Below are 25803 nucleotides of genomic sequence, written 5' to 3' on the forward strand. Positions count from 1 at the left end.
GGAGGATCGGACTAGGATAATAATCCTAATAGCCGAGAGGACACGAGGATTGAACAGAGTCTAAGTTAATATTCGAACTGAGGAAATACTACGGGTTACAAAGGGTTTATATACTGTAGTGTATCTGACGGGTTTCCAGCCGAAGCGCAGTCTTCGGATCAGAGGGCTATGTAGAAAATGTACTAACGGATATGAACTGCTGCGGACGATTGAGAATGGAGCCGGAGATTAAATGAAACAGGGGGGACAAGTTAAATGAAAGGGAAATGAATAGACTAACGGACAGATCAGAATGAACCCGGATATTAACTGTCAGAAGGACCCAGGCGTATAGGGGCATCAAGAAGCATATACAAATGGGGACACGGGGAAATGAATTCTAGAACAGACCCGAGAGAACGGACGGACCGGACCGGACAAGAAGCTTCAGGTATGGAATATGACAGGACATGAACATACCGACTAATGTGAGTGCGGAGTGTAGAAATTCCTCCTTGAAATATGTGCCTGCTCTCAGGTTCACCAGCATCCTTACCAAATATCAGTAGGAAACAATGCATATAGCGCTAACTACGTACTTGCAAGGGTTGCATACCCAGTGCGTTTCATGGCGAGTGAAGGTAGTGTGAATGTCAGCGGTACGTTCGCTCTTTGCCAAAGTAGCTTGCACAGCCTTGGGTTCAGTGCCGTCCTCAGTTTCAGCATCATCCTCGGGTTCAGATTCATCTTCGGCTTTGGGCTGGTCAGCACCAGGCTCCAAAGGATCAGTATCATTACCAGAGTCGCTGTCGTCAAGGCTGTCATCAGATAATAAAGACGATAGAACTTTCTTGCAGGCCGGTTGAATTTCATTAGCGCTGGATAAAGTGCGTTTTCGGCTCGTCGAGGAATAAACATTCTCGGTATCCCGCAGGCAAGCAGATGGCTTGGACTTGCGAACAGATCGTCGAGAACCAGCTGTAACTGGCACTGGTTTGCAACCTGTGAGAGTAGGCGCAGAGGAAGGAGTAGAGAGCGGGACAGTATCATCAGGATCATGATAAAAGACGATATCCTTTGCGTCCTTAAGAGATCCATCAGCATTGAGGGCACATGTGTCAGATTCAGACATGTTGAGTGGAAATATCACTCACCTGGTGGGGCTTGCTCCTTTTAACTGCGAACAAAGTAAACAACAGATCTCCAAAGCGATATGCATCGAAGGATCCTGAAAATATATCAATGTTAAAATAAATTAAAATGTGCACAAGTCCCTGTAGGGTTGATGCATCAAGTCTGTTAGTTTTCAGTAATAGGTAATGCATCAACTCCGTACATTACAAAGCCTCACAATGCATTGGTGATGCATTAGAACATGCTAACTATCAGACTTGAGTACCTTGTGTAGTACTATACTTTGCTCTTCCCCCAGCCGGTTATTGTCCCCGGTAACTTCAAGACGGTAACTTTGAGACCGGCAACTTCATTCATCAGTGATGTAATACAAGGTACACTACATAGGTACCAACAGTAGACAGAAAATCCGAAGCATCAGGGCATATTACCCGGGATCGGTAACATGGCAGTCGGATTGCCCAGTATATCTTGTGGAGAAATAAATGGGGCCCATATGCTGCAAAAACGGGCAGTGAGGCGATGGCGAATATTGGCTTGCTGCGATGCATAAGCACATAGGCCTTCATCCCGGGCAGCAGCCTCACGGCGGGCAGCAGTTCCTTGTTCTTCTCCATTGCAGGGGGCGGACTCGTAGACCTGGAGGACTCCCTGCCCTTCCCACCAATTTGCCTGCCAATTAAAAAATTGCAGGACCCGGCGCATCTCCTCCTGGAGAAGATCTACTTCTTCAGCCCAACGAAGCGCCCTAGCACGGGATTTACACCATTCAACGCGAACACCTAGCAAATACTGAGATTAATTCCACCCAAACGAAAAAAAAATCAAAACAAAGCCTTACCATCGACATCCCCACCATCTGCACAGCCGTCCACACCGTCCATCATCCAAATCCATGTTAGCCTTCGCCTTCCCTCTCCCTGAGTGGCAAATGGATCAATGAGTGGCTTCACATCGTCATCAGAGAGGTCCTGCAACCGCCCGCGCCAATCTACTTTCTTCAGAATGGGTGCGAGACGTTTGAGCGCCCCCCATGCGGTCCTATAGCGCTTCACGCAGGCCGCCTGCCTGGCATGTACACGTGTGAGTGCATTTTGAGCCCGAGTGTTGGCCCCTTGGCCTCGAATCCACTCTCTCTTGAAATTTAAGAGGGAGCAGTGTACACGGAGGCACTGCCTAAGTTCTTCTAAAGCGTCGTGAGCTTGCGCAAACCGCAACTCCCACTCGATATGCTGGAGGTGGGGATCGCAAGCATTGCCATTCAATGCAGACGGGAGCCACAGTTTTATGAGCTCAGCATTATCGAGATCACTGGTTGCTGACGCGGTGACAAGCACTTGCACCGATGGCACGTACAGAAGTTGGGTCTGCCTCCATGAGTCAATCTTTCGACGAAGAGAAATCCTTGTGCGGAGGACACTCAATTTCTGTGTATCTGTGGCATGAACGCCCAGATTGTCGGCTACGACCTTCAAACGCCGTCTTGTAGAAACTTTTAGTGTGGTAAGGGAGACACAGGCTAATCACTCACTGTTCTTCTTCGAGGTCCATACCTGATGCAACGAGTACACTTGGCGATACGTCAGGGTGAAGTGAAAGATCTACACCACGCTCGAGCTCCTCGGCCTCGAGCTGGGCCAAACTCAAGCGCGCACTGGCTTGCGTAATTGCTGGTCGATATATTCAGTAGGGTACACCAAAGAGATATCAAACCAAACTTACTGATGCCTTTCGGCTCTAATGGGTTGGTAACTGTCGTATTGTTCGGGTTTTCCTCCCATGCCTCCATTTCAGCCTTCCAGGCCATGCGGTTTTCAGAAGAAATGACGCTATCAAACTCCTCGAAAGCAGCACCGTGTTCAGCCTTTTCTGTCTGAGCTTCTTTTATCTTGAGCAAGAGAAATGATCCTAAGACCAACTCTATCAGTTTTCACGCATGTAATACCACGCAACTAGAGCTCACCGAGTCCAACCACTTTCTTCCAGTTCCAGTCGCCGAAATGGTCGTCTAGTGTGTCTCGACGACATCCTGGACCCATAGCCTTCGTGCTTGAAGCTACAGGATTGATATTGGACCAGCCTCGCTCTGGTGCCTCGCCATCTGTGCGCCCCACAAAGCGAGTAAAGTTGAACGAAAAAATGGTTTGGCACTTGGAGACGTGCGCAGGGAGATGAAACTTAGGCACAAAAAAACGGATCGTCCTCGCAACATAATTCAAGTGGTGTGAAGGCGGCAAAGACAGCATGCGCGACCAAAGATGCTTGTGCCATTGGCAAGCAATGTCATATGACACGTTCAAGGCATCCACCGTCGAGTGTCGTAGTGATGAGAAAAACAAATAATCCATGTTCAAGTACCTGATTGTGTTTGTCAGATCAGATCATAAAATCAGTGAGAAAACACACTTCTCTCCCTTTTGAAGGTCGCCGACTCCATTGGGACGCTTCATATTATGACGTGCGCAATCAACAGTACCCACTCCCGTTGCCGCAAGTCCTTGAGACGATTTGGTTTCTGCCATATTCACGGCATTATGGTTCGAGCATGTGCTTTTCTGTAAGTTAGAATGGTCAGATGGCATCTTGATGCAAGCGGTGAAGAAACATACCTCTTGTACGTCTCCAATCCTGTCCAAGATGTAAGACTTGTAAGATTTCTCCTCTATGAAATAAGCCCAACCTTGTGAAAGGCTGGGATCAGTCTCGTCGGATGACACGGCACGTCTTTTCAGACGAAAGTTGGCATCAATCGCTAGAAAAAGACCATAAAGCCAACTGGGACATGATCAGCGCTCCCGACCACCTCGTGATATACATCAGACTCACCCTTTGGCCTTCAGGGCATCTTGCCAATCATCTGGGAGATTTTTCCCAGGTTGCAGGACATGCAGGGCATAGCACAGCACACTGATCCTCTGAAGTACCTGCCACACCACTTGGATCATGGCCGCGACCTGAGCGTTTTAACATCACTAAATGACGCCATTGACGAATCATGCGCATGAAAGATTCATAATGGTCCTGAAGCGACAGTGTGAACTGAGAAATTAACACTTAGAGAGATTAAAACTTACCTTTTGTCGCGTCAAGCCCGTGTTGTCTGTTAAACGAACCAGTGAATGATAAAACTCATATGCGGAGGTCTTTGATTCAAAGGATAGGACATGATAGTGATGAAGAACACGAAATGTTGCGGCCAATCGTGGATCAGTAGAAGTCGATGGATACCAACCAGCGCGCAATAGTTGCTTGGTATGTGTCTGGGAGGTCGTGCAACCACAGAAGTCCAGCCCAATCTCATGTACGCCATTTGTGTCAATGAGAACAAATTCATCATTGAATGCTTTCTTTGGAAGAATACACCGTTCGCCAATTGTATGACCAAGCTGTACGCGAAGACCCATAGTTTTCAATGAAATGCGCTGAAAAAATTGACCAGTCCATTCCTAGGAGGCTAATGAGCGATCAGGACTTTCACAGCTAAGAAATAAAGCTGACCTCTATATGATGAGTAGGCAACCATATGTGATACTGGATGATACAGAGACCACAGTATAATTGTGAATCTAAGCAGTCCTGACACCGATATCGAGGGGGAGTCGATGTTGGACATGGACATCCAGGACACACATCAGAAGTGTAACCTCCGCGTCCCTCGTGCCGCAGCAGTTCCGCCAGAAATAAATCGCGTTCATTCATCCAGATGAGAAGGAGGTCGTCCTAAGGTTTCATTCAATGGGAGCAATCACTTATCACTAAATTAAACATACCGCGGGCATTCGCTTGCGCCCTGGTGTATTCTCTGAATCGTCTAGTAGTACAAATGGATCTGGTTCTCCGAAATCATATGAAAGATCACAGAAATCCTCTCCTGGAACAGCAGATTGATTGTCGGGTTCATAAGATGGCGATACGGACATGGTTCCCCGGATTTGCTGCCTAGAAACCTTCAAAATGCCATCTCGGCGGGACGAAAATGTGAAAGAGGCGTGGATTGGTGCTTGGGAACGCTGGTTGGGTGGTGTATAGTGGTTTAGTCGAGCTCGTTTTCGGCTTGGGTTTGATTGCCCATGCCCACGGCTGTTGATCTGGCGGAAGGTCCACGGAAGAGGTGCGGCCTGAATAGTTTGCAAGGAAGGACCCGATGATTCATTGTTGGCACTTGTGCTAGCCCGCATTCCAGTTGACTGATTCAACATCGCAATGGCTGGCTGCAGAACTTTTCGTTTCGAAACTTCTCACGCCAGAAAGACCGGGATCCGACGCAACACGAACAAGACCATATGCCATTGATAAAACTCTACAGAACAACTAAAATAGTGCCCAGGGTTCCACCATCTCCACTTTGCCCTGATCAATAGCCTCCCGAAGCAGCCTCTCCCCAATTGCGATGGATTCAACTTCATGATATTCAGCATTTTGAACGCCCAGAACACAGTTCAATGCGTCTTCCCTAGTAGCATTGATAAATATTATTAAAAAAATGACTGAAACAAACTGGACTTACCAGCCTGCTACGACGCCAATGTGAGAACCACGAACAATATAAAAGAATTGCTTTCGCTTGATTCGCACTAAAATTGTATTAGCGATAAGGCAAATTCAAAGTACTGTTGTTGACACACCTGGTATATTGTAATAGACGCCCTTGTAGCAATGAAGTCGGCATTCATCTGCATCTGCCAGCGATCGTGCTGCATCCTGGAAATCTGAGCTACCTTGATAGACAGTGATGAGATTTGGTGGCGCCGTGGAGACTGCATTATTGATCTGGATGGAAGACGGGATACGCAAGCCTTCAATGAAGAATGGTACCTGGGAGTGCATGATTGTTAGTGCAGGGACTGGAGAGGGACAGTACGTGCCCTCTATAATACCTCTATATAGACCTGCAAAGCGACGTATGTGTCTTGTGGGATCCGAACGTGTCTTGTGGGCATTTGACTTACTGAAATTGTCAAGATTCAGACACGAGGAGCCTGTTCAATACATTTAACACGTATTAGACTTACCAGAAAAGAAACGGTGTGTTGGAGAGAAGCTCGAAGGTCTGAAACTGAGAAGCTCGAAGGTTCTGAAACTTGCATTTGAGTTGCTGAAAGTAGGAGGATAGGATGAACTTAGCCATTGTTCACGGTGGTGTATAGATTACATAATATGGTCCAACCACTTATTTCAGTCCGACCATACAGTTCACAGCTGTAAGTATCAGTTATAATTGAAGCCATTCACCTACATGTCGCAGCTGAGGACCACCGTGATCCATGGAACAACAATGCAGTGATATGTTTACCTATATATGAGTCGCCATGTGTGGACAACAGCTCAGTTTTGCATCCAACTACTGGGTGGCATCACGGCGTCACTTCATTCACACTGAATACTAACTTGAATGAATGCTAACAACAGCTCGAGTTCAGGGGAACTCGTTAATCCTCATGCTACATAGGTAAGTCTATGATGAAATTATCGCGAAAGCATGTCATGATGATGTATATATCACTCCCAGGCAGGTATCTTTAGTCCATTCCTCTGAGATAGCAAGTCTCTCTCGGACTTACCGTCTTACTGTGTTTTATGGTCCGACCGTCTGCAGCATAAGTGCTTCCTAGGTGAGTCTACAATCATATTTATTGACAAAGGTATGTCATCATGATATATATACTACTCCCAGGTGTCTTTTGTCTATTCTTTCTGAGTATGCAAGTCTCACCCCGACTTATCATCTTACTGTATGTTTTATGGTCCGACCTTCACACCAATCGAAGACTCGTTGTTTGGGTCCAAATAGTGTAAGGGTCTATTTAAATGCTTCGTTCTTTTGCTCCTCACGATCCAAGGTTACTTTGCAGTCCCTCCATTTTTCACCATGGCACGCCCAACATTATACAAAACTCATCAGGCTAGACTACAAGCAGCGAGAGAAAAGTGCCGTCGTCATTATCAAAAGTAAGTGATGAAGTGACGGTATCTAGGAGTCAAGTTAACCAAAAGACTCCCCAGGTTTCGAGAGTCTATCCTGGCCAAGAGGCGTCAGTCACGCAAAGAAAAAAAATCTCAAGGCAATGAACCTTCAGACGACGAAGATGAACCAATGTATGTACTGCGTAGACTTGGTTGTGTTAAGGTGTCTGACTTTTACATCAGCGAAACCTTACATGACTGCATTGCTACAGTTAAGTACGCCAAGGATGACTTCATGGCCTATGTGAAAAGTCCACGACGATTCTTCGACCTCCTCGTGGATGAGTACTCCAAAACGATGCCTGACCCCGAGTTACACCCTACCGTGAATGGAGACAAGTCTATATTCGAGCGCGCTATCACACGCTTGGAAGACTTCCTCGACCAAGCTAATCGCGGGCTTGATGGTATCCTTCAGATGTGTGGTGTGAGTGATGAGTGGCGTGCTGCGGATGGTGTCTGCAGGTTCATGAGGGAGATGATAGGGATGATCGAAGACATCTTGTTGCGTCTGGCGGAGGGCGGAGACAGTGAACTATCAATCGCTTTCATGGGGAATGAGTTGTGGTACCAGGAGTACAAATTCCCCGTCTAGTTAGTACATGCCCTGTAGAGCTTCTATCTTGGTTTGCAAGACCTCCAGAATACAATTACAGATGACAGTTTGAAGTGTAGGGGGGCTATGCGCAGATCTCTTTGCGAAGACATGTGCAGGCGCACGGCTCTGTGATTCAACTGCTCTCTTCTCACCATGTCCATGTCGCAGATTGCAGTCCTCACGCGTGACCAGCGCGATATGCTTAAAACATTTTTACCTGCTTTTAAAATTGCTCGTTCCGGGTCAGTGGAAGAGCGGGAATTTTTTTGGGAGAGCATTTACTCCCAGTGGTTCGCAACTTGGCCTGAACGTGCTGTGCATTTTGGGGAGATACCTCACGATCAATTGTTGTCTGACCTGCAGGAGACATCACTCATTGAAGCCATTAGGCGCCATCGTCGAGTATGTCGCGACTCATTTCATGTTAAGGGGGACATATATTGACTGTAGGAGAAGCGCCTTCAGAGTTTTGTACTTATGAACACGTTGTATCAAGAGACACGTGTGACGCTGAAGGAGCATTTTCCTGCGAGGAAGTCGAGAAGGTGAGAGATTCTGGCTGGGTCTTGTACTACAAAAATTGATTCAGTATATCAGGGGATAGACGAGGTAGTCAGTCTGTGTGCACACAAAGTGAGAGGATGCGGGCGTGTCATTATATGCATTATATGTGTAGATCTAGTGTAGATATTGAGAACTTGCCTTGCGCAGCGCATAAATGAGTTAAATTAGTGAAGCTCTAGACATATATATTATCAATAAGGACCGCACAGAAGAAGTTGAGGATCACCGTACTTGAATCTTGTCTCCCGTGGTTGTTTGCCTCCCCAAGATTGACCGCCATACCCGTGAAAGTGCGCTCCATGCATTTTCTTCATTTTTTAAAAAACTTACCCTGCTACAGATGGCGGGCAAGAAGTGGGCTACTCCAGAGCAAGAGGAATTTCTCCTCAGCTTCATGTCTGAGTTCCGCGAGAGTGCCGCAACCAAGAACTACGATGATTTCTTCACGCGCATCTGGGCTCTATGGTTCGAAAGGTGGTCTGAGGAACGTGTCATCTTCAAAGACATGCCAGATGACTATGTTCGCACCCCGGACGACATTAAGGCTCTGGCAAGAGCAGTTGAGATGCGTCAGCAAGTAAGAACATGCACGAAAACCAGATAAAACACATACTGATTGATTTTACAGCAACTGGTTACCTGGTATAGGTGGCAGATAAACCCTGCACGTCATGCTCGCTCAAAAGGGGCCAGGGGCAGTGCTGAAATTTGATACCGTCTTAGGTGGGGGCGTGGAACTCAAAGGTACACGGGCACCCCAAAAAATCGATATTTACTCGCACAAATTCTATGAAGCGAAGGTTAAGAATGTTGCAGACAATGCGATTACAACAGAAAATATCACCAATAGAGGCCCGAAGCTGAACAAGCGCCGTGAGATCACGCAGGCAGATGTACTTGGAGGAAAGCTGAGTCTGTCAAAGCGGATATTGATAGGAAGTATCGCAAGGCGAAAGCAAATTTCGCAAAAAAGCGCCAGCAGCTGAAGTCTGGGAAGCCATTAAAACTCGATGATGCCACAAAAGTGAAGTACGTACCTACTAATCAATTGAATGTCACATTACTGACTTCAATCCTCTGCGGTAGAGCTATTCGGGAGCTAGGTCCAATGCTTGACCGCATCCTCAAATATCTCGCGCACATTACGGGCGGGTGGAAGTTTACGGTTCTTATGGGAGGTCGTGATCCTAGGACGGGTGAAACATCAGTTTTCAAGTGAGCAACATTCGCAAACATAAGGAAAACTGTGCTTATCGTAATCAAGCTATCACGTAGGTGAACTTCAAAGTGGTGCCCAGTTCAATCGTGTGTACAAAGACTTCGATGGAATGCAAGCCGCATTCCTAGCATTCGTTCAAAACGCTCTCGGTATGGCTGAAGTTTCTAAATTCAGAAACACAGACTTACGTGCTCCCCAATCAGCATTTGAGTCTACCCTACCACATGATGAGACAGCAGAGGATGAAGACGAAGAGTCCTCATCAGACTGGGACTTTGACGAAGATAACAACAATAGACGAGGAAAGAGTGTTGAGGAGGATATGAGTCAAGTCGAGGATCTTGCACTCTTTGATACAAACAACCTGTATCGCATGACTCCCCAATCTGCCAGTGATGAAATTCTCGAGGATCACGCTGTGAGTAATAGCTTACCAATATGCAGTGAAATGTGTCTCACCGTGCGCACAGAGTGGCTCACATACTACTCCATTGGATACCCTCTTGGATTCTGCATTGCCCAAAGCGTTTCCCACAACTGCTAGCCAGGCATCAGCTGATGCATCAACGGCGCTTGGCAGCATGGCTGGAACTGTCGATAATTCATCGCTCACTACCAAATTTCTTTCTCACTCTACTGCTTTCGACCCCATCGTAGAAGGCACCGCCGATTTCTCTGCCTTTGATCCCCATGCCTTCGCTGCTATTGTCAACAATCCCTACTTTGAGCCTGGTGTCCTTGACAATGACTGGTCCATGCGGGCCCTTGATACTACCGACAAGTTGTCAGATTTGCCTGCGCAGTCTCCCACCAACCTGACATCTCCAGACGACTGTGATTGCCCCCCATCAAATCAAGAAATGGAGGTGCTGCTCCCTGCTGTCCCATCTGCGAATAGTGAGGAAGGACAGGACGACGATTCACTTCTCAACCAGCCGGAGGTTCATCCTCGCCGTGGGGCACGCAGACGGCGTGTTGACAGATCCCCGGCTCCTACATCATCCATGGACCCACCTACATTGCCAGTGCACATGGAGATGAACGCGCCTCGTCTCCGTGCGCGTAACAATGTTCCCTTCAATCCACGAGAGCGTGATAACAACATTGGAGTCCCGGCACGTCGTGCTCACCCCGCAGACTCACGGAAGTACGTCCATTTTATTTTGTTGCAAAAACACGCTAATAAACTCCACAGAAAGGCTCGGCACTCTTGAATGGTAGGGTTGTGAGAGTCCGGTCAATGTCCTACATTTAGAGTGTGTGTATATACTTGTAACAACGTCCTGTATCAAATATTGTGTCGCACCTGCAATACAGTTATTTTGACTCCATACTACATAATCAGAACAAGGTGGCGGAATGGAGTGAGGGACTTAGTGAATTCAAAGCTTGAACGGACTTAGTGAATTCAAGGCTCACACAGACTTAGTGAATTCAAAACTCGAACCCTATTACTAATCCCAACAGAGAGCTGGAACAGGTAAGAGGCCTACTTAAAGTGAATACTGAGTACTGAGTAGCCGAACGCCAAAGAATTAGAGTATGTAAGCAGAAAAAGACAGAAAGAGACCTACTAAAGTGAGTACTGAGTGGCCGGATACCAAAGAATTAGAGTATGTAAGCAAGGTACTATCAGGGCGAAGCGGGAAGCAAGGAGTAGGTAAGCAAGGTACTGCCGGGAGCAGGGTATATAGGGCACGATGGATGGACGAGTGCTAAATATGGATGGACGAGTGCTAAATATGGACAGCACAGCCCAAATATGTACCGGACAGATGATGCATCACTGTCAGATCCCTGATGCATTAATAATGCATCACACAATGAGCAAGCTTGATGCATCACAAAGCTAGGCTACTTAGCCTGCTCTAATGCATCAATATTACACTATTGCCTGAAATGTGCTTGATTTGACAGTTGATTCGTACCTTGAGCCTTATTTGAGAGCCGGGGGTGCGGGATGCGAGCCTCCGGACAGAATTCAAAGTTGGTGCAAATCTTGAGGATCCCAGAAGTTAAAGTGACTATGAGGGCAGAAGTTGAAGTTGAAGTTGAAGTTGAAGTTGAAGTCGAAGTGACCATCAGCGTGTGCCTCACTGATATCGCGAGGACACTTCAGTTCGGGGTTCAGAACAGTTCGGGAAGGTCTGAACCTATGCCCGAACCGTTCGGGTGATGGTGGACCGCGGACCTCATTCTGGTCCGGTCCGTCCAAAACTTGGAACCATGGACCGGACCACGGCAGCACTAAATTCAGCGAGGTCTATTTTTTCCACGTGAAATTTCTCAATGGAATGAAGGAGACTGCGCCAGGCAAGTTTCACAGGTTGATGGCTGATATTTTTGAGGCAGTCCAGTAAGTTCTTCAAGGTCCAAGTGTGCCATGCCTAATTCTTAATTCATTGAAAGGAAACTCTGCACCAATGGCGCTGCCACCTTATCCTCACACGATGATGCGATGGCATTCCTCGATCTTGACGGCATGGATGATGACGAGTAGTTCTAGATGTCTGTCGTCTCGCGCCGCAATACCCATCTATCACTATCGCTATAAATACCCTCCTTTCTCGTTTATTGGTTTCTATAAATATGTATACCCTCGTTTAATCAAACTCTAATTTGTTTTTGTAAACCGGATGATCCAGTGAAACTTGAACAACTAAGCACATATTATTGATTGTAAGTTTGCCTGAAGCTTAACAAAATTATCACTAATTTAGCTTGCACGAGCAATTCCTTGTGGGGCAGTATTAACAAATTATCACTAATTTAGCATGCATGAGCAATTCCTTGTGGGGCAGTAAAAAAGTCACTCTAATCCGCTAAGTTGTCTATCTTATAGAAATTATCACGAATTAGAGAAAATTTGACATACTTAGCCTAAATTTGTAGCGGAAGGTTTTCCTGATGCGTCGCGTTCAAGGATGCAGCGGCGCCGTGAACAAAGGGAAAGCCATTACTTATCCTTTTTTTCTGGCAACGAGCGTGATTGCAATAAAAGATATAAGGTACGTAGTGATCTAATAACGGGTGTGATTCGGTAGGGTGGTTCCAATCCTTGAACAGTGGGGACGTATCTAATGCCCAACAGCATGGATGATAGAGTCGAGGAGCATATCGTTATGGTCACCACCCGTCTCCCACAACGCGAAACCGCGTAGCCCGGCGTTCTTAATATACTTGCCCTTGGCAGCATACGATTGAACGTTGTCGAAGGATATCATAACTTGGGAGGTCTCATTGTACACATACGGCTGTAAAAGCAATGGAATGAGCACTCCTCCTTCAGCGTGGAAAATGATACTTACCGTCTGACTGCAGTTGTCATATCTGTAGTGAATGCAATCAGCAGGCTTGCCTTTTGCGGTGAGGAAACCGCCGTCAATGAGGCCCCGGAAGTTGAAGGTGCCGCCTGAGCCCGACCCATATACGCCACAAGCATCGTAACCACCAGCAGTACTGTTATCCCATGCATCACCCAAGGGCTGGTTCGAGGCGTTGAAAGCGGGGTATGCAGCTAGCGTCTTCTTGTCGGACGCGAAGGCGTCAGAGGGCGAGACACTGTATGAGTGACCATAGGTAGGAACGCCGAGTACGATTTGATTGGCCGGGATTCCTGCATCCGACCAAGCTTTAACTGCAGAAACAGCAGAGCCCTTTCGTGCCCCTGCCGCGATACAGGTGTCGTCCAACGGTGCATTGGGCCCAACAGTCGGGGACCAAGGGCCCCAAACGTCGTAATTCATCAGGACGATGTAATCGAGGACCTTGGCAAACCCACTGACGTCAGTAGAAGGATGTCCGGTAGCGTCATAGAAGGTTTTCACATCTACGGCAGCCGAGAGAGTGAGTGTTGCTCCTACTGGGTTTTGGCGAAGCTCCTGGAGGAATGCGAGGAAATTTGCTGTATCGTTCACGCTAATGGTGTTACAGCCGAGTCCCTGATTGTTTGGGTACTCCCAGCTGTCGGAAACCAAGGACGACTGAGGTCAGCGCGTGAGGTCGGAGTCACAAGATTCAACCTACTCGACCTGAATGCCATCAAGGTTGTACTTTGAAGCAAAATTTGTTACGGTCTGGACAAATGCCGTCCGGTTTTTGGCAGTGGCAAAGTTAGAAGAAAACCAAATACTCCCAGTCCAGCCTCCGACAGCAATATGAGCCTCAACATCCTGCGCTTGCATTAGACATCAATTGTAGAAGCGGTAAATCCTTGTTTGCTCACATGTGCATGGGCCTCAGAAACGAACTGTGGGAGCAGCTCGCCATCAGAGCCTACCAGGCTCAGACTGGAGACGTCATTGGTAGTTTCTCTAAAAGACATGATCACGTTAATCACCCCATCAAAGTTATTTGCTTTATGTCAAGACAGGCAACTTACGCAAATGAGTAGTACATTGTATTGTACTTCTCCCAGCTAACTGAAGAGAGCGGGGCTCCTTCAGTTGCATGCCATCCGGTATACCAAGATGCTGAGATGGGTGTAGTGGAACGGGCGGTAGGGGAACGGGCGGCGAGCGGACTCGCGCTTACAGCGGACAGGACAATAAGAGGTAAAACGAAAGTAGGTAGCATGATAATGCAACTTGAGAGACTGGGGGAGATTGTGACCGCGTCGACAACTTCTTATAGCTATTCCGCCACCCTGAGTGAAACCAAAATTGAGTCAGGCTACGAGGTTGTTGCTTTCGGGGCTAAATGGTTAATCAGATCTATGCGGTTGCAAATCCGAAGGCTAGGATCAAGTGATCCTGCGGTACGAGGAACTCCCAGGACTCCTATACCATGGAAATGGTCCCGACTTCCCGACTTCCCGGAGGTTCCGGTCATCGCAATTTGGTTTCCTGGTGTTTTCGAGAGAGACGATCGTCAAGAACAACAACTTCATAACGCAATCTATGACAATACTTTGCATAGAATTGCCATTTGATCAGTCCGAATCCATCTCTAACATTACCTACAAAACTGCGTCGCCATCTCTTAGTATACACTCTCCTTCAAAAAGTACACGGTCAGACATCCCGTTGTCTTTGATGTACTGAACGCAAGCAACATCAGTTGCTCCTGGCTGGCACCATACAGCGGGAATCGAAAGCTCCTCGACTTGTTTCAATAGATTGATAGTGATCTTGTCAAACGCGTATTTAGCAGTAAGGCTGAACGTGGCAATATACAACTGACCTTAGCGGGTGTTATGATGCTCACTGACGTTTCGGTTGGGTTCGGGAGGTCAGTCAGTGACCGTATGGTCTTTATGCCCTCCAACTCGTCATTCATCGGGTGGACCGGAGTTACTGGCCTGTTCCGCTGGATGTACCATTGCAGAACCTATAGACGATATCATAATGTCTGTGACAAAACTTGAAACCAGGAACTACCTTTGTGCCGAACTTTGACTGATCGGTAGAAGACAGAAAGTGCTTTTGCTTTTGAATAGTGTTTGCCATAGATGAAAGAAACCTGAAATGCATATCTGAATTCTGCTGTGTGTGAAACCGTAAACGGTGTGAATAACGTTGCAGCTCAACAAGGAAGTACCCCATTTAGCCGCCGTGAAGCCTTGTCTAGCCTTGTGTGCAGATCTCGACTTTGATTTCGTGCTCATACATAAACTTGTGGAGAGTAATAAAGAGAAAGCTGATTCACTTCGCGGGACGTGGCATTTATATCAAAAGCCATGAACAGCACTGATCCTTGCAAAGACAATAAAATTAGATCTTGAGCAGGCAGGATACGGTTCGAGGAGTAAAACGTTTAACCTGATAAAGTTACTGAACATCTAAGCCACAGCGGACAGGTCCCCGACGCGAAATACCGAAGACCGTGCGTATCATAGTGCTGGCGACATTTTGTTGGACCGTGCCACGACCATGGAATGATTCACTGCCCAAACTAATGATAACATCTGATGGTATCTGAAGTCGCAGATGGAGAGACCAGCGATGACCGGGTGGTGATTTGCCTGCAGAATGTAGCACGGCGCGTCCAGAGCGCGAAGCGTCACGTGAGCGAGCCGTGGGAGTGTCGCGCACGGGCCATATCGAAAAGATATATAAACCTGGGACCCAGCACCTTGAATCCTTAGAACATACTCAGCTAGGATCTATTTTATAGAAACTAACTCGAGTCTCGCATGTTTACACATGCCACATCCTTCAAATCCACTCGATGACAACCGCGCTCTCTCGTTCGACAGAGAACATGGCCTTTGCGTTCAACGCGGGGTTTCGAGGACGTTTGGTTCTGTTCTTCGTGCGACTGCTTGCAGTTTAGCGAAACGGAGCCAGCGAGTTGAGCGTCTGTCTGATGGATTTCTATTACATACTATATTATCTCTAGCTAGTTAACGTTGAATGTACACGGTCAGATTTGTTTCTTGAAAATTTTACTTGAGAGAATACTCTCCACGTGCACACAATCTTAATCAGAGACGCCTTTGAGAACATTCGTCGTGCGCATGTCTGAGGGACTAAACTATCCTCGAGAGTACCGATGAGCAGACTGCCAAAAAGTGCACTGATGAAGTACGCTGTCTGGAGCGCAATGCACAAATAATGCTTCGTATTGGATGTGCAGATGCGAACGCCTGGAAGCTCTTGTCGACACCATTACAATTGATGAGCTGTAAATTCGTGCTTAAAATATGGAGAATATATACACCAGTAGACGAGCACTTATGCGAGGGAGGCCATGATGTCATATTTTGCATGTCAGAAGTCGCAGACAAGTAAAAGGAGAGAAAGCAAAGCATGGACATCGAGACATATCCATTGTATCGCGTACGTTGCCTAATCCCACCCGCTAGCAGCGGCGGGTTCCGCTCCCCATCCACCTGTAGCAGGCTCCGCTGACCAATCGGTGGTACCAGGTGCAGCATCTGCTGCCCAGTCGAGAGCACCTGAAACATATGCGTAAACGTAGGTAATATCCCGACGCGGCACCTGTACTCACCACCGTCTTGGGCGACAAGAGCAGGGTTGATCGAGCCTGGCTGAGGAGCGGATGCAACGTCCCACTCCGACAGACCACCCTGGGCCTCTGGCTCGGCAGCTGCAAGCTTAGCCTGTGCCTCCTCCTGTTGTTGCCTCTCAACTTCATCAGGGTCGCGGTAGAAGAACATGTCAACCATGACATTCCAGCCATCAGGGGTGCGAGGGATTGTCCCACGGAGCCTCAACACCTCCCGTGCGAGCAACCACCAAATCAAACCAATCGAATGACGAGTCTTGTTGTTCGTGGGGATGGCAACGTCGACGAACTTGAGAGGTGCATCCGTGTCGCAAAGAGCAATGACGGGGATGTTAACATACGAGGCCTCACGAATTGCCTGGTGGTCAACGCGAGGGTCGGTGACGATAATAAGACGGGGCTCTTTGAAAGAGCGGGTGATGTAGTTCGTGAAGGAACCGGGGGTAAAACGGCCGGCAATGGCTTGTGCGCCAGTGTTGGCAGCAAACTTGAGGACCGCACGGTGTCCGTAGGGGCGAGCAGAGATGACACAGACATCGTTGGGGTTCTCGACAGCGGCGATTACGCGTGCAGCAAAGACAAGCTTCTCCCAAGTCTTGCCAATGTTAAGGATGTGGATGCCTGTGCGCACAAAAATTCAAGAGTGCAAATGGATTACGTGCATTAGAGGTATGAACAGGATTTAGAGGGCGGACTAACCGTCAACGCGGCGCTTCCAGACGTAAGGCTCCATCTGCTTATCGCAGTTTTTCGTGCCAATGTGACATTGCGCTGCCAGGAGGAGCTGGATCTCCTCGTCAGTTGCGCTCAGGACGGAGGGAAGTTTTGACGACATGATGGGCCTAGACACAGCGATAGGGATCAGTATAATGCTCGTCGTCTAAGATGATTTCCTATATAGCCCATATATTCTACCAACATAACGCATCCATCCACCTTCTACACCATCAATCCACCCGATCCACCAATGAAAACTGCGCAAATTGGGACAATAGGATGTTCAGACATACCGTGAGCGTGGTTTTGTGCTGGACGTCGGCTTGCTACGACGTTTGGCTGGGGGGTTTCGATTCCTTTGAGCTCGCTATGCTCCCTCGGCAGTGTTTAGAGGTAGTATGCTTAGACAGTCCGCTCGGTAACTACCGCATCATTCCCACGCTCCGTGATTGGTTAGCAACCCGCAGCGCTCTGAGCTGTTCTATTCATCTAGCTCATTTTTGTTGTTTCTCCACGAACTATGTTTCCTTGCTTTGGACGCTAGCCTGGTCTTATGGTGGTCAACTCAGAAGTACAAGGGTGTGTCTCGAGCTTACGGACCTTGACGAGCACTACACCTTCACGATCTCGAAGTCAGAATTCTTAACTGGTTGGTTACTGGACCAACAGTGTCCCTTATCTTGAAGTGCAACATAGCCCTAGTCAGGGACGCGGTGGTCGCGTCAGGGGTCACAAGATTCACAACTGGCTAGTCAGGACCCATCATTTCTGTCATGTTGCGAGAAAAAACCTTACAAGATTAGGTCAGTACTATCACCCCTGCTGCTCTCGTCAGCCATTCACTTCTTACACTAGACTTAAAACGACTCTTGGACGGTTAGCAACATATTCAGACGACGGTCAACTTGAAGTAAAGATCTCTGGAATGTCCGGAAGCGCGTTGATTTTGGGTTGTGGTTGGTTACTTTCTCACTTCACGGCGTGGTGGAAATAAAAATATATCTAAGTATATTTAGTCTGTTCCGAAGATGCTCATGGAACGCGTAATATGGCATCGTTTTTCTCTCTTGAGCAGCAATCCATGAGATTCCATGTTTGTTCTGGGCGATGTTCGTGATAACGCTGGCGTATTTGGCAAGGATTAGCCTAGTAGTGTAAGCTCTATGTTTCTAGCTCGCCAGCCTCTGAACATATTCTTGTGTGACCGGCTGGCTAGCCGCAAGGCTTACACGACAGTGACAGTGTGGGCTCATTGAAGGTGGTAGGCGAGGAGACACCAATAGACGATGGTGTAATCTCGGCTTGGCAGCAACGCCAGCGGAAGTATATAACCCGAGCTATTACTCGCGTGTGGCTGTACATCCTATATAGCTCAGCCTTTCACAACACTCTTTCAGCTTTCTCGGTTTCACCATGGCCCTCTACGCACGTCACCCCCGATTCACGGTCGTCCTTCTCATATTAATCTTCATTTCGATGCTCATGTTTGCGAACGATTCGCCTCTTAGCTCAGTACGCTCAATGGCCTTCAGCACCAGGGGCTCCGCGCTTGCAAAGGAACTTGCATTGGACGAGATGTATTATAGCGAAATGCTGAAACGACGCCAGCAACTTATTAAAAAATGGGGACCAACACCCGACAAAGTTGACCCGTGAGTTCGCAATTCTCTCATGGGATTCTGATTACACTCCTTGAATCAATGTTCCCTCAGGTTTCCCTCCCATGGCGAGTTTTACACGCTCTGTGAGTAATTATGCCCATAGGAACACGTGGTGGTGGAGCTAGGGCTTATGGGTGCTCGTAGGGGACTTCTTTCTGCCGTCATTTAGTTGCCCTCATCGCGTCGAGCGAATTGGGATTATGGGCGATGGAGGTAAATGGGTCTGTGGACTAGAACGCATAGCTCCCAAAAGCCAATGCAGAATATATTCTTTCGGTGCGGTCATTTGCCTTCGTCTCCTTGTAATAATTGCTGATAGTCGATTAGGGGTTAATGGCGAGTCATCTTTTGAGGCGGACCTCATGAAGGCAGCGCCTGGCTGTCAGGTTTATGGTTATGATTTCAGTGTCGGTTCCGTAGGTTTTCTCTCTCAGCGTCAGCGTATATGAATTGACGTACGCGACTCTTGCAGTTTGGTCCTGAGATCGAAGAAGACAATGATTTGAAATCACGCTCTCACTTTTTCTCATACGCGCTTGGACATGAGGACAAGCACACCGCAGCTGACAACCCAAAAGTGTACACCCTTCGCACTCTCATGGAAAAGAATGGACACGATTTCATTGATATCCTTAAAGTTGATATTGAGGGCAACGAATTTGACTCGCTGTCAACTTTCATCGACTCTTTCCATGGTGAACCGCTCCCATTCGGCCAACTCCAGATTGAAATACACGTGTTCCCGAGTAGTGCTTGGAGTGAATTCCCGAAGTTCCTCGGGTGGTGGGAAAAGTTGGAAGCTGCTGGCTTGAGACCGTTCTTCTCTGAGCCAAATCTCGTTTATATGAACCTTGTCAGAGGTGTTCGCCCAGACCTTGTAGAGGTATGTGTCGCTATTTTCATGTCGATTTATCAGCATTGACGTTATTTCAGTACTCCTTCATTAATATTCTCGGTGATCATGAGCTGGTGTCCAACCGACCCTCACCTTCGCTATCCCACTAAAAGTCTACAGTGTAGATGCATTGTTTATGTATCATAATCGGACACGCATCATCATTCCTTTCTACTGTATCGAACATTTATTAGTCTCGGCCATGGGCAGTATCAATTACGCCGATCCTTATTTCGTTTGTTCCTTACCCCTGTAATTGGGAGAAATGCATCCTTTATATTTGCTTTATATAGGGGTTCAGCTGCATGGCAGCTAGGTGTACAGACAACTCTTAAAGACCATTCGTTTGTTGCGAAGCATGTCAAATGTAGTTACCACGCCCAAAATCTGCCTCGCAGTCAGATACGTATACCCCTAAACCCCCATTTACTCTTATCTGCGATGGTGGCTAAATTAGCAGCCCACAAGTTTAACGACGGAATGCCAGTTCCCGACCTCGTCGGTCTCGCGGGACGACAATAGATTTAAAATAGGCCAACCCGCCCTTGTGACTTAGTCAGACGGATCCCCTTTCTCGCATTTAGTTATGAGGAGTCTGAACCGCTTTCTTCTGAACGCCATCCAAGCCAGACGAGCCCCCACTCTTCAACGCACTTTCCACTCCACAACTCCAGCCACCATGCCTCGCACCGCTGCGACAGAGAGCTTCAAGGTGAGGAAACGTAACTTGTACTAATAGAATGAAAACTAATTCGAGATACCGTAGTTTAACCACACCATGATTCGTATCAAGGACCCGAAGCTGTCCTTACCTTTCTACATGGATGTAAGTTATCCTGCTGTGGTAGTGCAGCCGGATCGACTAAGTACTATCTCTCCAGACCCTCGGCATGGACCTGGTTTCTGGTGAGATGAACTTCAAATTCCCATGTTGATGAGCGTACCACGGAATATATGCGACAGAGCAGAACATGGGTGACTTCACCCTTTACTTCCTTGCCTTTGATCACGACGGGATTGCCTCTCTCCCGGCCGAGCAGAAGGCCAAGGCCCGTTTCAACCGCGAGGGTAAAAATTGCCTCCTATCAGGCGTCATCTCTGATAAGCTCACGTGCACATATTTCTGTACCAGGCATCCTTGAGCTCACTCACAACCACGGCACGGAATCCGATCCGAACTTCCAAGGTTACGCCAGTGGTAACGCTGAACCTGGCAGGGGTTTTGGCCACATCGCTATCACCGTGAACAATATCGAGGAGGCATGTGCGCGTTTTGAGAGCCTCGGGGTTCCTTTCAAAAAGCGTCTCACCGACGGTAAGATGAGGCACATTGCCTTCATCTTGGATCCCGATGGGTGTGTTTTACTGTTGATGTCCTTGGTACTGTTTCGCTCACTATGATGCTTTAGCTACTGGGTGGAGGTTGTTCCTCAGGCGCTGAGCTTGTGAAGAGTGTTGTAGAACAAATTGAAGCAGTGGTCAAGCTGATAAAATCCAAGTTGTATCATTAGCACTCAGCTTGAAAGTATGTGTCTGTGTCTACCAAATTTCAAATCCGAACGCTGCGGAGTTGCATAGTACTCTCGGCGATTGAGGTGATTCGTAACAGCGCGATGCTCAACTTGACCGAGATCTCCGCAAGTAGTTTCTAACCTGAAACTTCAAAGCTCCCGTCCGTTGCGCCCCTGACAGTATTACATCGCAGAATAATGCTCCCTTGACAATGCCCGGTCAGCATCCGAGGAGTGACAATATCGAGTTGACAGGATGAAGATGAAGATGCGAGCAAATATTTGCATCTTCTAAGCCGCATTGTTAGTATAGACTTGCCTGCCTTTCCAGATGTCAACCAGAAATTCGACTCATAGTCGCTTGCGGATTTCCGTGGATTTTGGATTTGATGCGTGCTACCTGTTGCTGAAAGCATGGTAGCACACAAGTGACCGTTCCCTAGCGCACTCCTGCTTCAGCCTGAGAAAGTCGGTTGAAGCGAAGTCTCGGTGGCTGTGTTATCTATATCGGATGATCCCATGCATCATGTGAGCAAGTGACTGTATAAGTTGCCACCACGATGCCTTCTCGAATTCATTGAATCATTCAGCAGTTTATCCTATATCCGAACCTTACCAAACCGCATCAAGATGAGCTCAGCGTTTTCTTATTGATCTAGCAGGTACCTGAAAACGTCATGGGCAAGTGTCTTTATTGTATATATTATGGTGCTTCTATAAAAGCCATGGTTTCGAATCTTTCCATGCACCTCAACCGCGTGCATGATGATGCACTTTGCTCTTCGGACGCTTTTCGTGTCATATCTAGCGCCTCTGGCTGCTGCACGGGTCTTTGACCTCTCTGAGTTACAGTGGACGCTCAGGAACCAGAATGGTTCTATTGTCGTGCCAGGCTCCTTACCCTCACAGGCTCACCTTGATCTTTTTGAGGCTGGTATCATCAATGAGCCATTACTAGGCATCAATGGTGCGTTGCGTTATGTGCCAATTATGCAATTTCTCATTCGTTGCAGAGTTCACGGAAAGATGGGTCATCAACGACAACTGGACGTACACCGCGGACTTGACTCCCTTCACCCAAAATTACAAGAACGACACGTCCAGAAACACGCTCCTTGTTTTCTATGGAATTGACACTATTGCTAACATTGTCTGTGGTGATGTTCACGTATAAAGTTATCCGTGCGTTGACGCAACCGATCATCTAGACGTTTGCCGGCCATCCCGTGGCTTGGGTCAACAACCAGTTCCGGCGTTACACCTATGACGTCTCAGACTACTTGAGTGCTCCTGTCGGAGAGGATAACAACTTGACGATCGCGCTCGAGAGCGCATGGTATTACGGACTGAACGTGACAATGCGACCAGATGCCGAATACTTCCCCAATACTCCAGATGTCGCTACTTCGGATAATGTATGCGCATAGTTTGTCACTGAAACACCTCTGATATTTGCTTCAGTTTGAATACCCTAACGTTCGTATGTGGATCCGCAAGATCGACGACGACTTTGGCTGGGATTGGGTGCGTTTCACTATTTCGCTCAATCTATGTGACTTTCTAAGTCTTAACAGGGTCCAGCGTTCGTTCCCAGTGGCGTCTACAAACCAGCCTACCTTGTGACGCTCTCTGAATCTGAAGCTCAAGATCCAACGTCTGATGCTGCGTCATGCCCTGTAACGAGCAGTTCCGTCCTTCTGGACGAAACTTCTCTCGATATCTACAAGTACGGCCAAAATCCATCTGCTGCCCCTGATCAATCTGCGGACTGGGTTCTTAACGTTACGTTTGGCATTCGCTCAATCAAATCGTTCGAGAAGCCGACTGTCACTCTGTCCATCCCAGAACTCAAGCTCACGTCGGAGCCGCTGGACCTCGGATCCATTCCTGTTAACATTGATGAAAACACATACCTGAGTGTTAATTGGTCTATTCCAGACAGTGTTCCTGAAAGATGGTATCCAATTGATCTTGGTGCCCCCAAGCTCTACAACCTAACCGTTACTTTGGACCCATCTCCAGGTCAGGGCGATGGACCAAGTGCTGGATCGATTACTCAGACTATCACTACTGGCTTCCGCACCATTCAACTATTGCAAACCCCTTACTCTGCAGAGGAGATCGCGTCGCGAGGTATTACCCCAGGTGACCAATGGCATTTCGCTATCAACGGAAAGGCTTTCTACAGCAAAGGAACGAACATAATCCCTTTCGATCCCTTCTACTCGCGCATAAAACCCGAGGCAGTTCGTTGGGTCCTGGAGAGTGCTATCAAGAGTGGTCAAAATATGGTAACACACCTTTTATAGTCACAGGAAGACTAGTTTAAGATGATTTGCTCCCTAGCTTCGTGTTTGGGGTGGAGGCATTTATCAGCCATCCGATGCTGCAACCGATGGAGGGTTGTATGCCTTCTACAGTCTTTGCGATGAGCTTGGTATACTTGCGTGGTCGGAGCTCATCTTCTCTGACTCGCTATACCCCATTAACGGCTTCCTGCTGGAATCTATCGAGCCTGAAGTGCGTCAGAATGTTCGCAGGGTTAACAGGCACCCAAGTAATGTACAATGGGCCGGTGGCAACGAAATTGAGGGTATCGTGATGAGCGCCAACACCTCCCTGGCTAATGGCACCCATTACCTGGATGAGGTCCGTATTCTACCGTTGAAAGCATACTGCCCGACTGATTTTGCTCCGCAGTTCGTTTATTTGTTCCAGGATTACTTGCATGATATCGTGCTTTCCGAGACGAACTCTGTCCCGTACACTGACTGTTCGACAACTCACGGGGTTCTAAGTCTCGATCCATACGTCCTTCGTTTTGCAAATGGTACCCCAGGATACATCTATGGGAATACTGGTATGTCCTTGGTTTATTTTGATCGAATGACTCTCCAATACCTTCTTCAAAGAGCGATACAACTACAATGCATTGGAGGCTTTTGACCTGACAACGTACCCTGTTGGTCGGTAAGTCCAAGCACAGACCCTTGTACACCATCGTACTGAAGAGAGACTGTAGGTTTGTTAATGAGTTCGGGTGTGTAGCTGTCATTGATGAAAGGAGCTACACTAATGCTATTACAGTTTCCACTCCATGCCCTCGTTCTACAGCTGGGAGGAGGTCCTCGAAAATCCCGAAGATTACACATTCAACTCCTCTGTCGTGATGTCCCGTGACCATCATCCTCCTGCTGGCAATCTCTCGTGGCCGAACCCCAATGCGCCTCAGGGCCAGTACCAAATGTCCAGCGCTGTCGAGTCCTGGCTTCCCACTCCTGGAACTTCAGACTCAAACCAGACCTTTGCCCAATGGTGCTGGAGCACTCAGCTTTTCCAGTCCATGAATATGGTTGCCGAGATTGCATGGTACAGGCGTGGCGCGGGTTTGGGCGAGAACAACCTCGGAAGCTTGGTTTGGCAACTCAACGATATCTGGCAGGGTGTCAGCTGGTCAGCCATTGAATACTCTGGAAGATGGAAAGTCCTTCAGTATGGCATGACGACTGTCTACTCCCCTGTCATCATCAATCCCTTCTGGTTCCCAGGGAATGAGTCGCTCACCATCTTGGCTACGTCTGATCGCTGGGAAACGGTTGGCGGTACTGCGCAATTGACATGGTATGACTGGAGTGGAAATGCGATCAACTCCATGACCACGCCATTCTCTATCCCGACTCTGAACAACTCGCTTATTTACGAGGGAACTGGTCTCGACACCATCCTTCCCTTTGGTTACGACGCCAAGGACGTCTGGCTCCTGATGAACGTGACCGCTACCGTGGACGACAAAATTGCGACCAGCGAATCCTATGTATGCCCTTTCGGTTTCTGGTACGAACAAATGCTTACATGTGCTTTGTATATCAGTTCACGCCGGTGTCGCTTGCCTACTCCAACCTCGTCGACCCACAGATCGCTGTCATTGCAGGCGACAACTATACGTTCACGTTATCTGCCAAGGGCGGAATAGGTGCTTGGACGTGGCTTGATCACCCTTCAGGGACTGTTGGGTACTTCGTTGATACCACGACTGGGCTTCCTTCAAACGGTTACTACCTCATTCCTGGTATCGATCGCACTGGTAAGCGAGTGCACCGTATCATTGTCGCAACTGATTGAAATCTGCCACAGTCCGATTCGTATCCAGCACAGAACTGTCGACCGTCCAAAGTCCTGATCCCGCTGACTTTGTAGTGAGGTCATTGTGGAATAACACTCATATTTAAGGCGCAGTCCGGAAAATTGTACACTTGCTAGTCCTGACAACACCAGGTTATTCGCATCGTGTATCCGAATGAAAGTTATTCACCTCGGTAGTACAGAGATGAACTGATATAAAAATTGTAGACAAGGGCGTGCAGGCAATGTGTTTGATTACAATTGCAATAGCTGAGAAGTGAAACAGATGACAGACGTGGTAGTAAGTATGTTCACCGTAGTTGGAAAGATTGAGGGGAAATAGACTGTATCCTATACGGAGAGGATTACTTGCTTAGTAGAAAAAGGCTGAGACGGAAATCCAAAGAAGAACGTGGACGATGTGTATCGAGAAGTGATTGCATATGTAGATAGACGCGTGCGACAAAAGC

At 47.8% G+C, this 25803-nt stretch overlaps 11 protein-coding genes across 11 annotated transcripts; 5 read left to right on the plus strand and 6 right to left on the minus strand.

The window, feature by feature from the left end:
• Window positions 1-1530: 1530 nt before the first annotated feature.
• On the minus strand, window positions 1531-5033 carry DEU56DRAFT_872776 (uncharacterized protein; the record flags this gene model as incomplete). Its single annotated transcript, XM_041355812.1, has 12 exons — window positions 1531-1905; window positions 1989-2084; window positions 2109-2595; window positions 2645-2783; window positions 2836-3021; window positions 3077-3471; window positions 3520-3668; window positions 3723-3865; window positions 3999-4134; window positions 4188-4559; window positions 4612-4833; window positions 4884-5033. 12 exons carry the CDS (start codon window positions 5031-5033, stop codon window positions 1531-1533), a joined length of 2850 nt encoding a protein of 949 aa, XP_041205351.1.
• Window positions 5034-5424: 391 nt separating this feature from the next.
• Window positions 5425-5940, minus strand: DEU56DRAFT_915720 (uncharacterized protein; the record flags this gene model as incomplete). Its single annotated transcript, XM_041357779.1, has 3 exons — window positions 5425-5566; window positions 5621-5687; window positions 5739-5940. 3 exons carry the CDS (start codon window positions 5938-5940, stop codon window positions 5425-5427), a joined length of 411 nt encoding a protein of 136 aa, XP_041205352.1.
• Window positions 5941-6982: 1042 nt separating this feature from the next.
• On the plus strand, window positions 6983-7672 carry DEU56DRAFT_758624 (uncharacterized protein; the record flags this gene model as incomplete). The annotated part of the gene is made up of 3 exons (XM_041350250.1): window positions 6983-7062; window positions 7117-7209; window positions 7261-7672. The coding sequence occupies 3 exons, from the start codon at window positions 6983-6985 to the stop codon at window positions 7670-7672; spliced, it is 585 nt and encodes a 194-aa protein (XP_041205353.1).
• A 480-nt stretch (window positions 7673-8152) lies between these two features.
• DEU56DRAFT_758625 (uncharacterized protein) lies at window positions 8153-11958 on the plus strand (the record flags this gene model as incomplete). Its single annotated transcript, XM_041350251.1, has 12 exons — window positions 8153-8220; window positions 8439-8529; window positions 8580-8816; window positions 8926-9155; window positions 9176-9268; window positions 9326-9454; window positions 9504-9876; window positions 9929-10605; window positions 10926-10938; window positions 11011-11036; window positions 11578-11814; window positions 11868-11958. 12 exons carry the CDS (start codon window positions 8153-8155, stop codon window positions 11956-11958), a joined length of 2265 nt encoding a protein of 754 aa, XP_041205354.1.
• A 577-nt stretch (window positions 11959-12535) lies between these two features.
• On the minus strand, window positions 12536-14033 carry DEU56DRAFT_742415 (glycoside hydrolase family 18 protein; the record flags this gene model as incomplete). The annotated part of the gene is made up of 5 exons (XM_041348931.1): window positions 12536-12712; window positions 12767-13421; window positions 13485-13630; window positions 13684-13771; window positions 13840-14033. 5 exons carry the CDS (start codon window positions 14031-14033, stop codon window positions 12536-12538), a joined length of 1260 nt encoding a protein of 419 aa, XP_041205355.1.
• Window positions 14034-14415: 382 nt separating this feature from the next.
• Window positions 14416-14905, minus strand: DEU56DRAFT_742384 (CoA-binding protein; the record flags this gene model as incomplete). The annotated part of the gene is made up of 3 exons (XM_041348929.1): window positions 14416-14586; window positions 14640-14786; window positions 14834-14905. The coding sequence occupies 3 exons, from the start codon at window positions 14903-14905 to the stop codon at window positions 14416-14418; spliced, it is 390 nt and encodes a 129-aa protein (XP_041205356.1).
• A 961-nt stretch (window positions 14906-15866) lies between these two features.
• On the minus strand, window positions 15867-16542 carry DEU56DRAFT_529208 (uncharacterized protein). Its single transcript, XM_041346649.1, has 2 exons — window positions 16475-16542; window positions 15867-16278 (listed from the first exon to the last, which is right to left on the minus strand). The coding sequence occupies exon 2, from the start codon at window positions 16213-16215 to the stop codon at window positions 15928-15930; it is 288 nt and encodes a 95-aa protein (XP_041205357.1). The 5' UTR covers window positions 16216-16278; window positions 16475-16542; the 3' UTR covers window positions 15867-15927.
• Window positions 15906-17523, minus strand: DEU56DRAFT_529218 (ribosomal protein S2, flavodoxin-like domain-containing protein). The gene is made up of 4 exons (XM_041346650.1): window positions 17127-17523; window positions 16413-17048; window positions 16133-16356; window positions 15906-16080 (listed from the first exon to the last, which is right to left on the minus strand). The coding sequence occupies exons 1-3, from the start codon at window positions 17260-17262 to the stop codon at window positions 16247-16249; spliced, it is 882 nt and encodes a 293-aa protein (XP_041205358.1). The 5' UTR covers window positions 17263-17523; the 3' UTR covers window positions 15906-16080; window positions 16133-16246.
• A 979-nt stretch (window positions 17524-18502) lies between these two features.
• Window positions 18503-20078, plus strand: DEU56DRAFT_820373 (methyltransferase domain-containing protein). The gene is made up of 6 exons (XM_041354074.1): window positions 18503-18796; window positions 18857-18888; window positions 18950-19081; window positions 19133-19221; window positions 19278-19688; window positions 19739-20078. Exons 1-6 carry the CDS (start codon window positions 18558-18560, stop codon window positions 19808-19810), a joined length of 975 nt encoding a protein of 324 aa, XP_041205359.1. The 5' UTR covers window positions 18503-18557; the 3' UTR covers window positions 19811-20078.
• Window positions 20079-20261: 183 nt separating this feature from the next.
• On the plus strand, window positions 20262-21299 carry DEU56DRAFT_820375 (Glyoxalase/Bleomycin resistance protein/Dihydroxybiphenyl dioxygenase). The gene is made up of 6 exons (XM_041354075.1): window positions 20262-20412; window positions 20467-20526; window positions 20582-20606; window positions 20664-20768; window positions 20833-21055; window positions 21110-21299. The coding sequence occupies exons 1-6, from the start codon at window positions 20287-20289 to the stop codon at window positions 21147-21149; spliced, it is 579 nt and encodes a 192-aa protein (XP_041205360.1). The 5' UTR covers window positions 20262-20286; the 3' UTR covers window positions 21150-21299.
• Window positions 21300-21766: 467 nt separating this feature from the next.
• On the plus strand, window positions 21767-25791 carry DEU56DRAFT_820381 (glycoside hydrolase family 2 protein). The gene is made up of 12 exons (XM_041354076.1): window positions 21767-22178; window positions 22225-22361; window positions 22420-22626; window positions 22673-22735; window positions 22786-23502; window positions 23558-23860; window positions 23912-24071; window positions 24124-24181; window positions 24234-24251; window positions 24299-25025; window positions 25082-25295; window positions 25346-25791. Exons 1-12 carry the CDS (start codon window positions 21974-21976, stop codon window positions 25438-25440), a joined length of 2904 nt encoding a protein of 967 aa, XP_041205361.1. The 5' UTR covers window positions 21767-21973; the 3' UTR covers window positions 25441-25791.
• The last annotated feature ends 12 nt before the right edge of the window (window positions 25792-25803 follow it).

Source organism: Suillus clintonianus (assembly GCF_016758775.1).
Source record: "Suillus clintonianus strain FC179 chromosome Unknown DEU56scaffold_72, whole genome shotgun sequence".
In the NCBI taxonomy this organism is placed as follows: domain Eukaryota; kingdom Fungi; phylum Basidiomycota; class Agaricomycetes; order Boletales; family Suillaceae; genus Suillus; species Suillus clintonianus.

Bases quoted from the DNA above. Each gene is read 5' to 3' on its own strand.
- DEU56DRAFT_820373 (XM_041354074.1), top strand. From the start codon at position 18,558: ATGGCCCTCTACGCACGTCACCCCCGATTCACGGTCGTCCTTCTCATA. The intron at 18,889-18,949 runs GTGAGTAATTAT...GGGTGCTCGTAG, and splicing joins TGGCGAGTTTTACACGCTCT to GGGACTTCTTTCTGCCGTCA. The intron at 19,222-19,277 runs GTAGGTTTTCTC...CGACTCTTGCAG, and splicing joins ATGATTTCAGTGTCGGTTCC to TTTGGTCCTGAGATCGAAGA.
- DEU56DRAFT_529218 (XM_041346650.1), bottom strand. From the start codon at position 17,262: ATGTCGTCAAAACTTCCCTCCGTCCTGAGCGCAACTGACGAGGAGATC. The intron at 17,049-17,126 runs GTTAGTCCGCCC...TTGTGCGCACAG, and splicing joins CTGGAAGCGCCGCGTTGACG to GCATCCACATCCTTAACATT. The intron at 16,357-16,412 runs GTGGTGAGTACA...CATATGTTTCAG, and splicing joins TGCTCTTGTCGCCCAAGACG to GTGCTCTCGACTGGGCAGCA.
- DEU56DRAFT_820375 (XM_041354075.1), top strand. From the start codon at position 20,287: ATGAGGAGTCTGAACCGCTTTCTTCTGAACGCCATCCAAGCCAGACGA. The intron at 20,413-20,466 runs GTGAGGAAACGT...GAGATACCGTAG, and splicing joins CTGCGACAGAGAGCTTCAAG to TTTAACCACACCATGATTCG. The intron at 20,527-20,581 runs GTAAGTTATCCT...CTATCTCTCCAG, and splicing joins CCTTACCTTTCTACATGGAT to ACCCTCGGCATGGACCTGGT.
- DEU56DRAFT_529208 (XM_041346649.1), bottom strand. From the start codon at position 16,215: ATGTCCATGCTTTGCTTTCTCTCCTTTTACTTGTCTGCGACTTCTGAC.
- DEU56DRAFT_820381 (XM_041354076.1), top strand. From the start codon at position 21,974: ATGATGATGCACTTTGCTCTTCGGACGCTTTTCGTGTCATATCTAGCG. The intron at 24,072-24,123 runs GTATGTCCTTGG...CCTTCTTCAAAG, and splicing joins ATACATCTATGGGAATACTG to AGCGATACAACTACAATGCA. The intron at 25,026-25,081 runs GTATGCCCTTTC...TTTGTATATCAG, and splicing joins TTGCGACCAGCGAATCCTAT to TTCACGCCGGTGTCGCTTGC.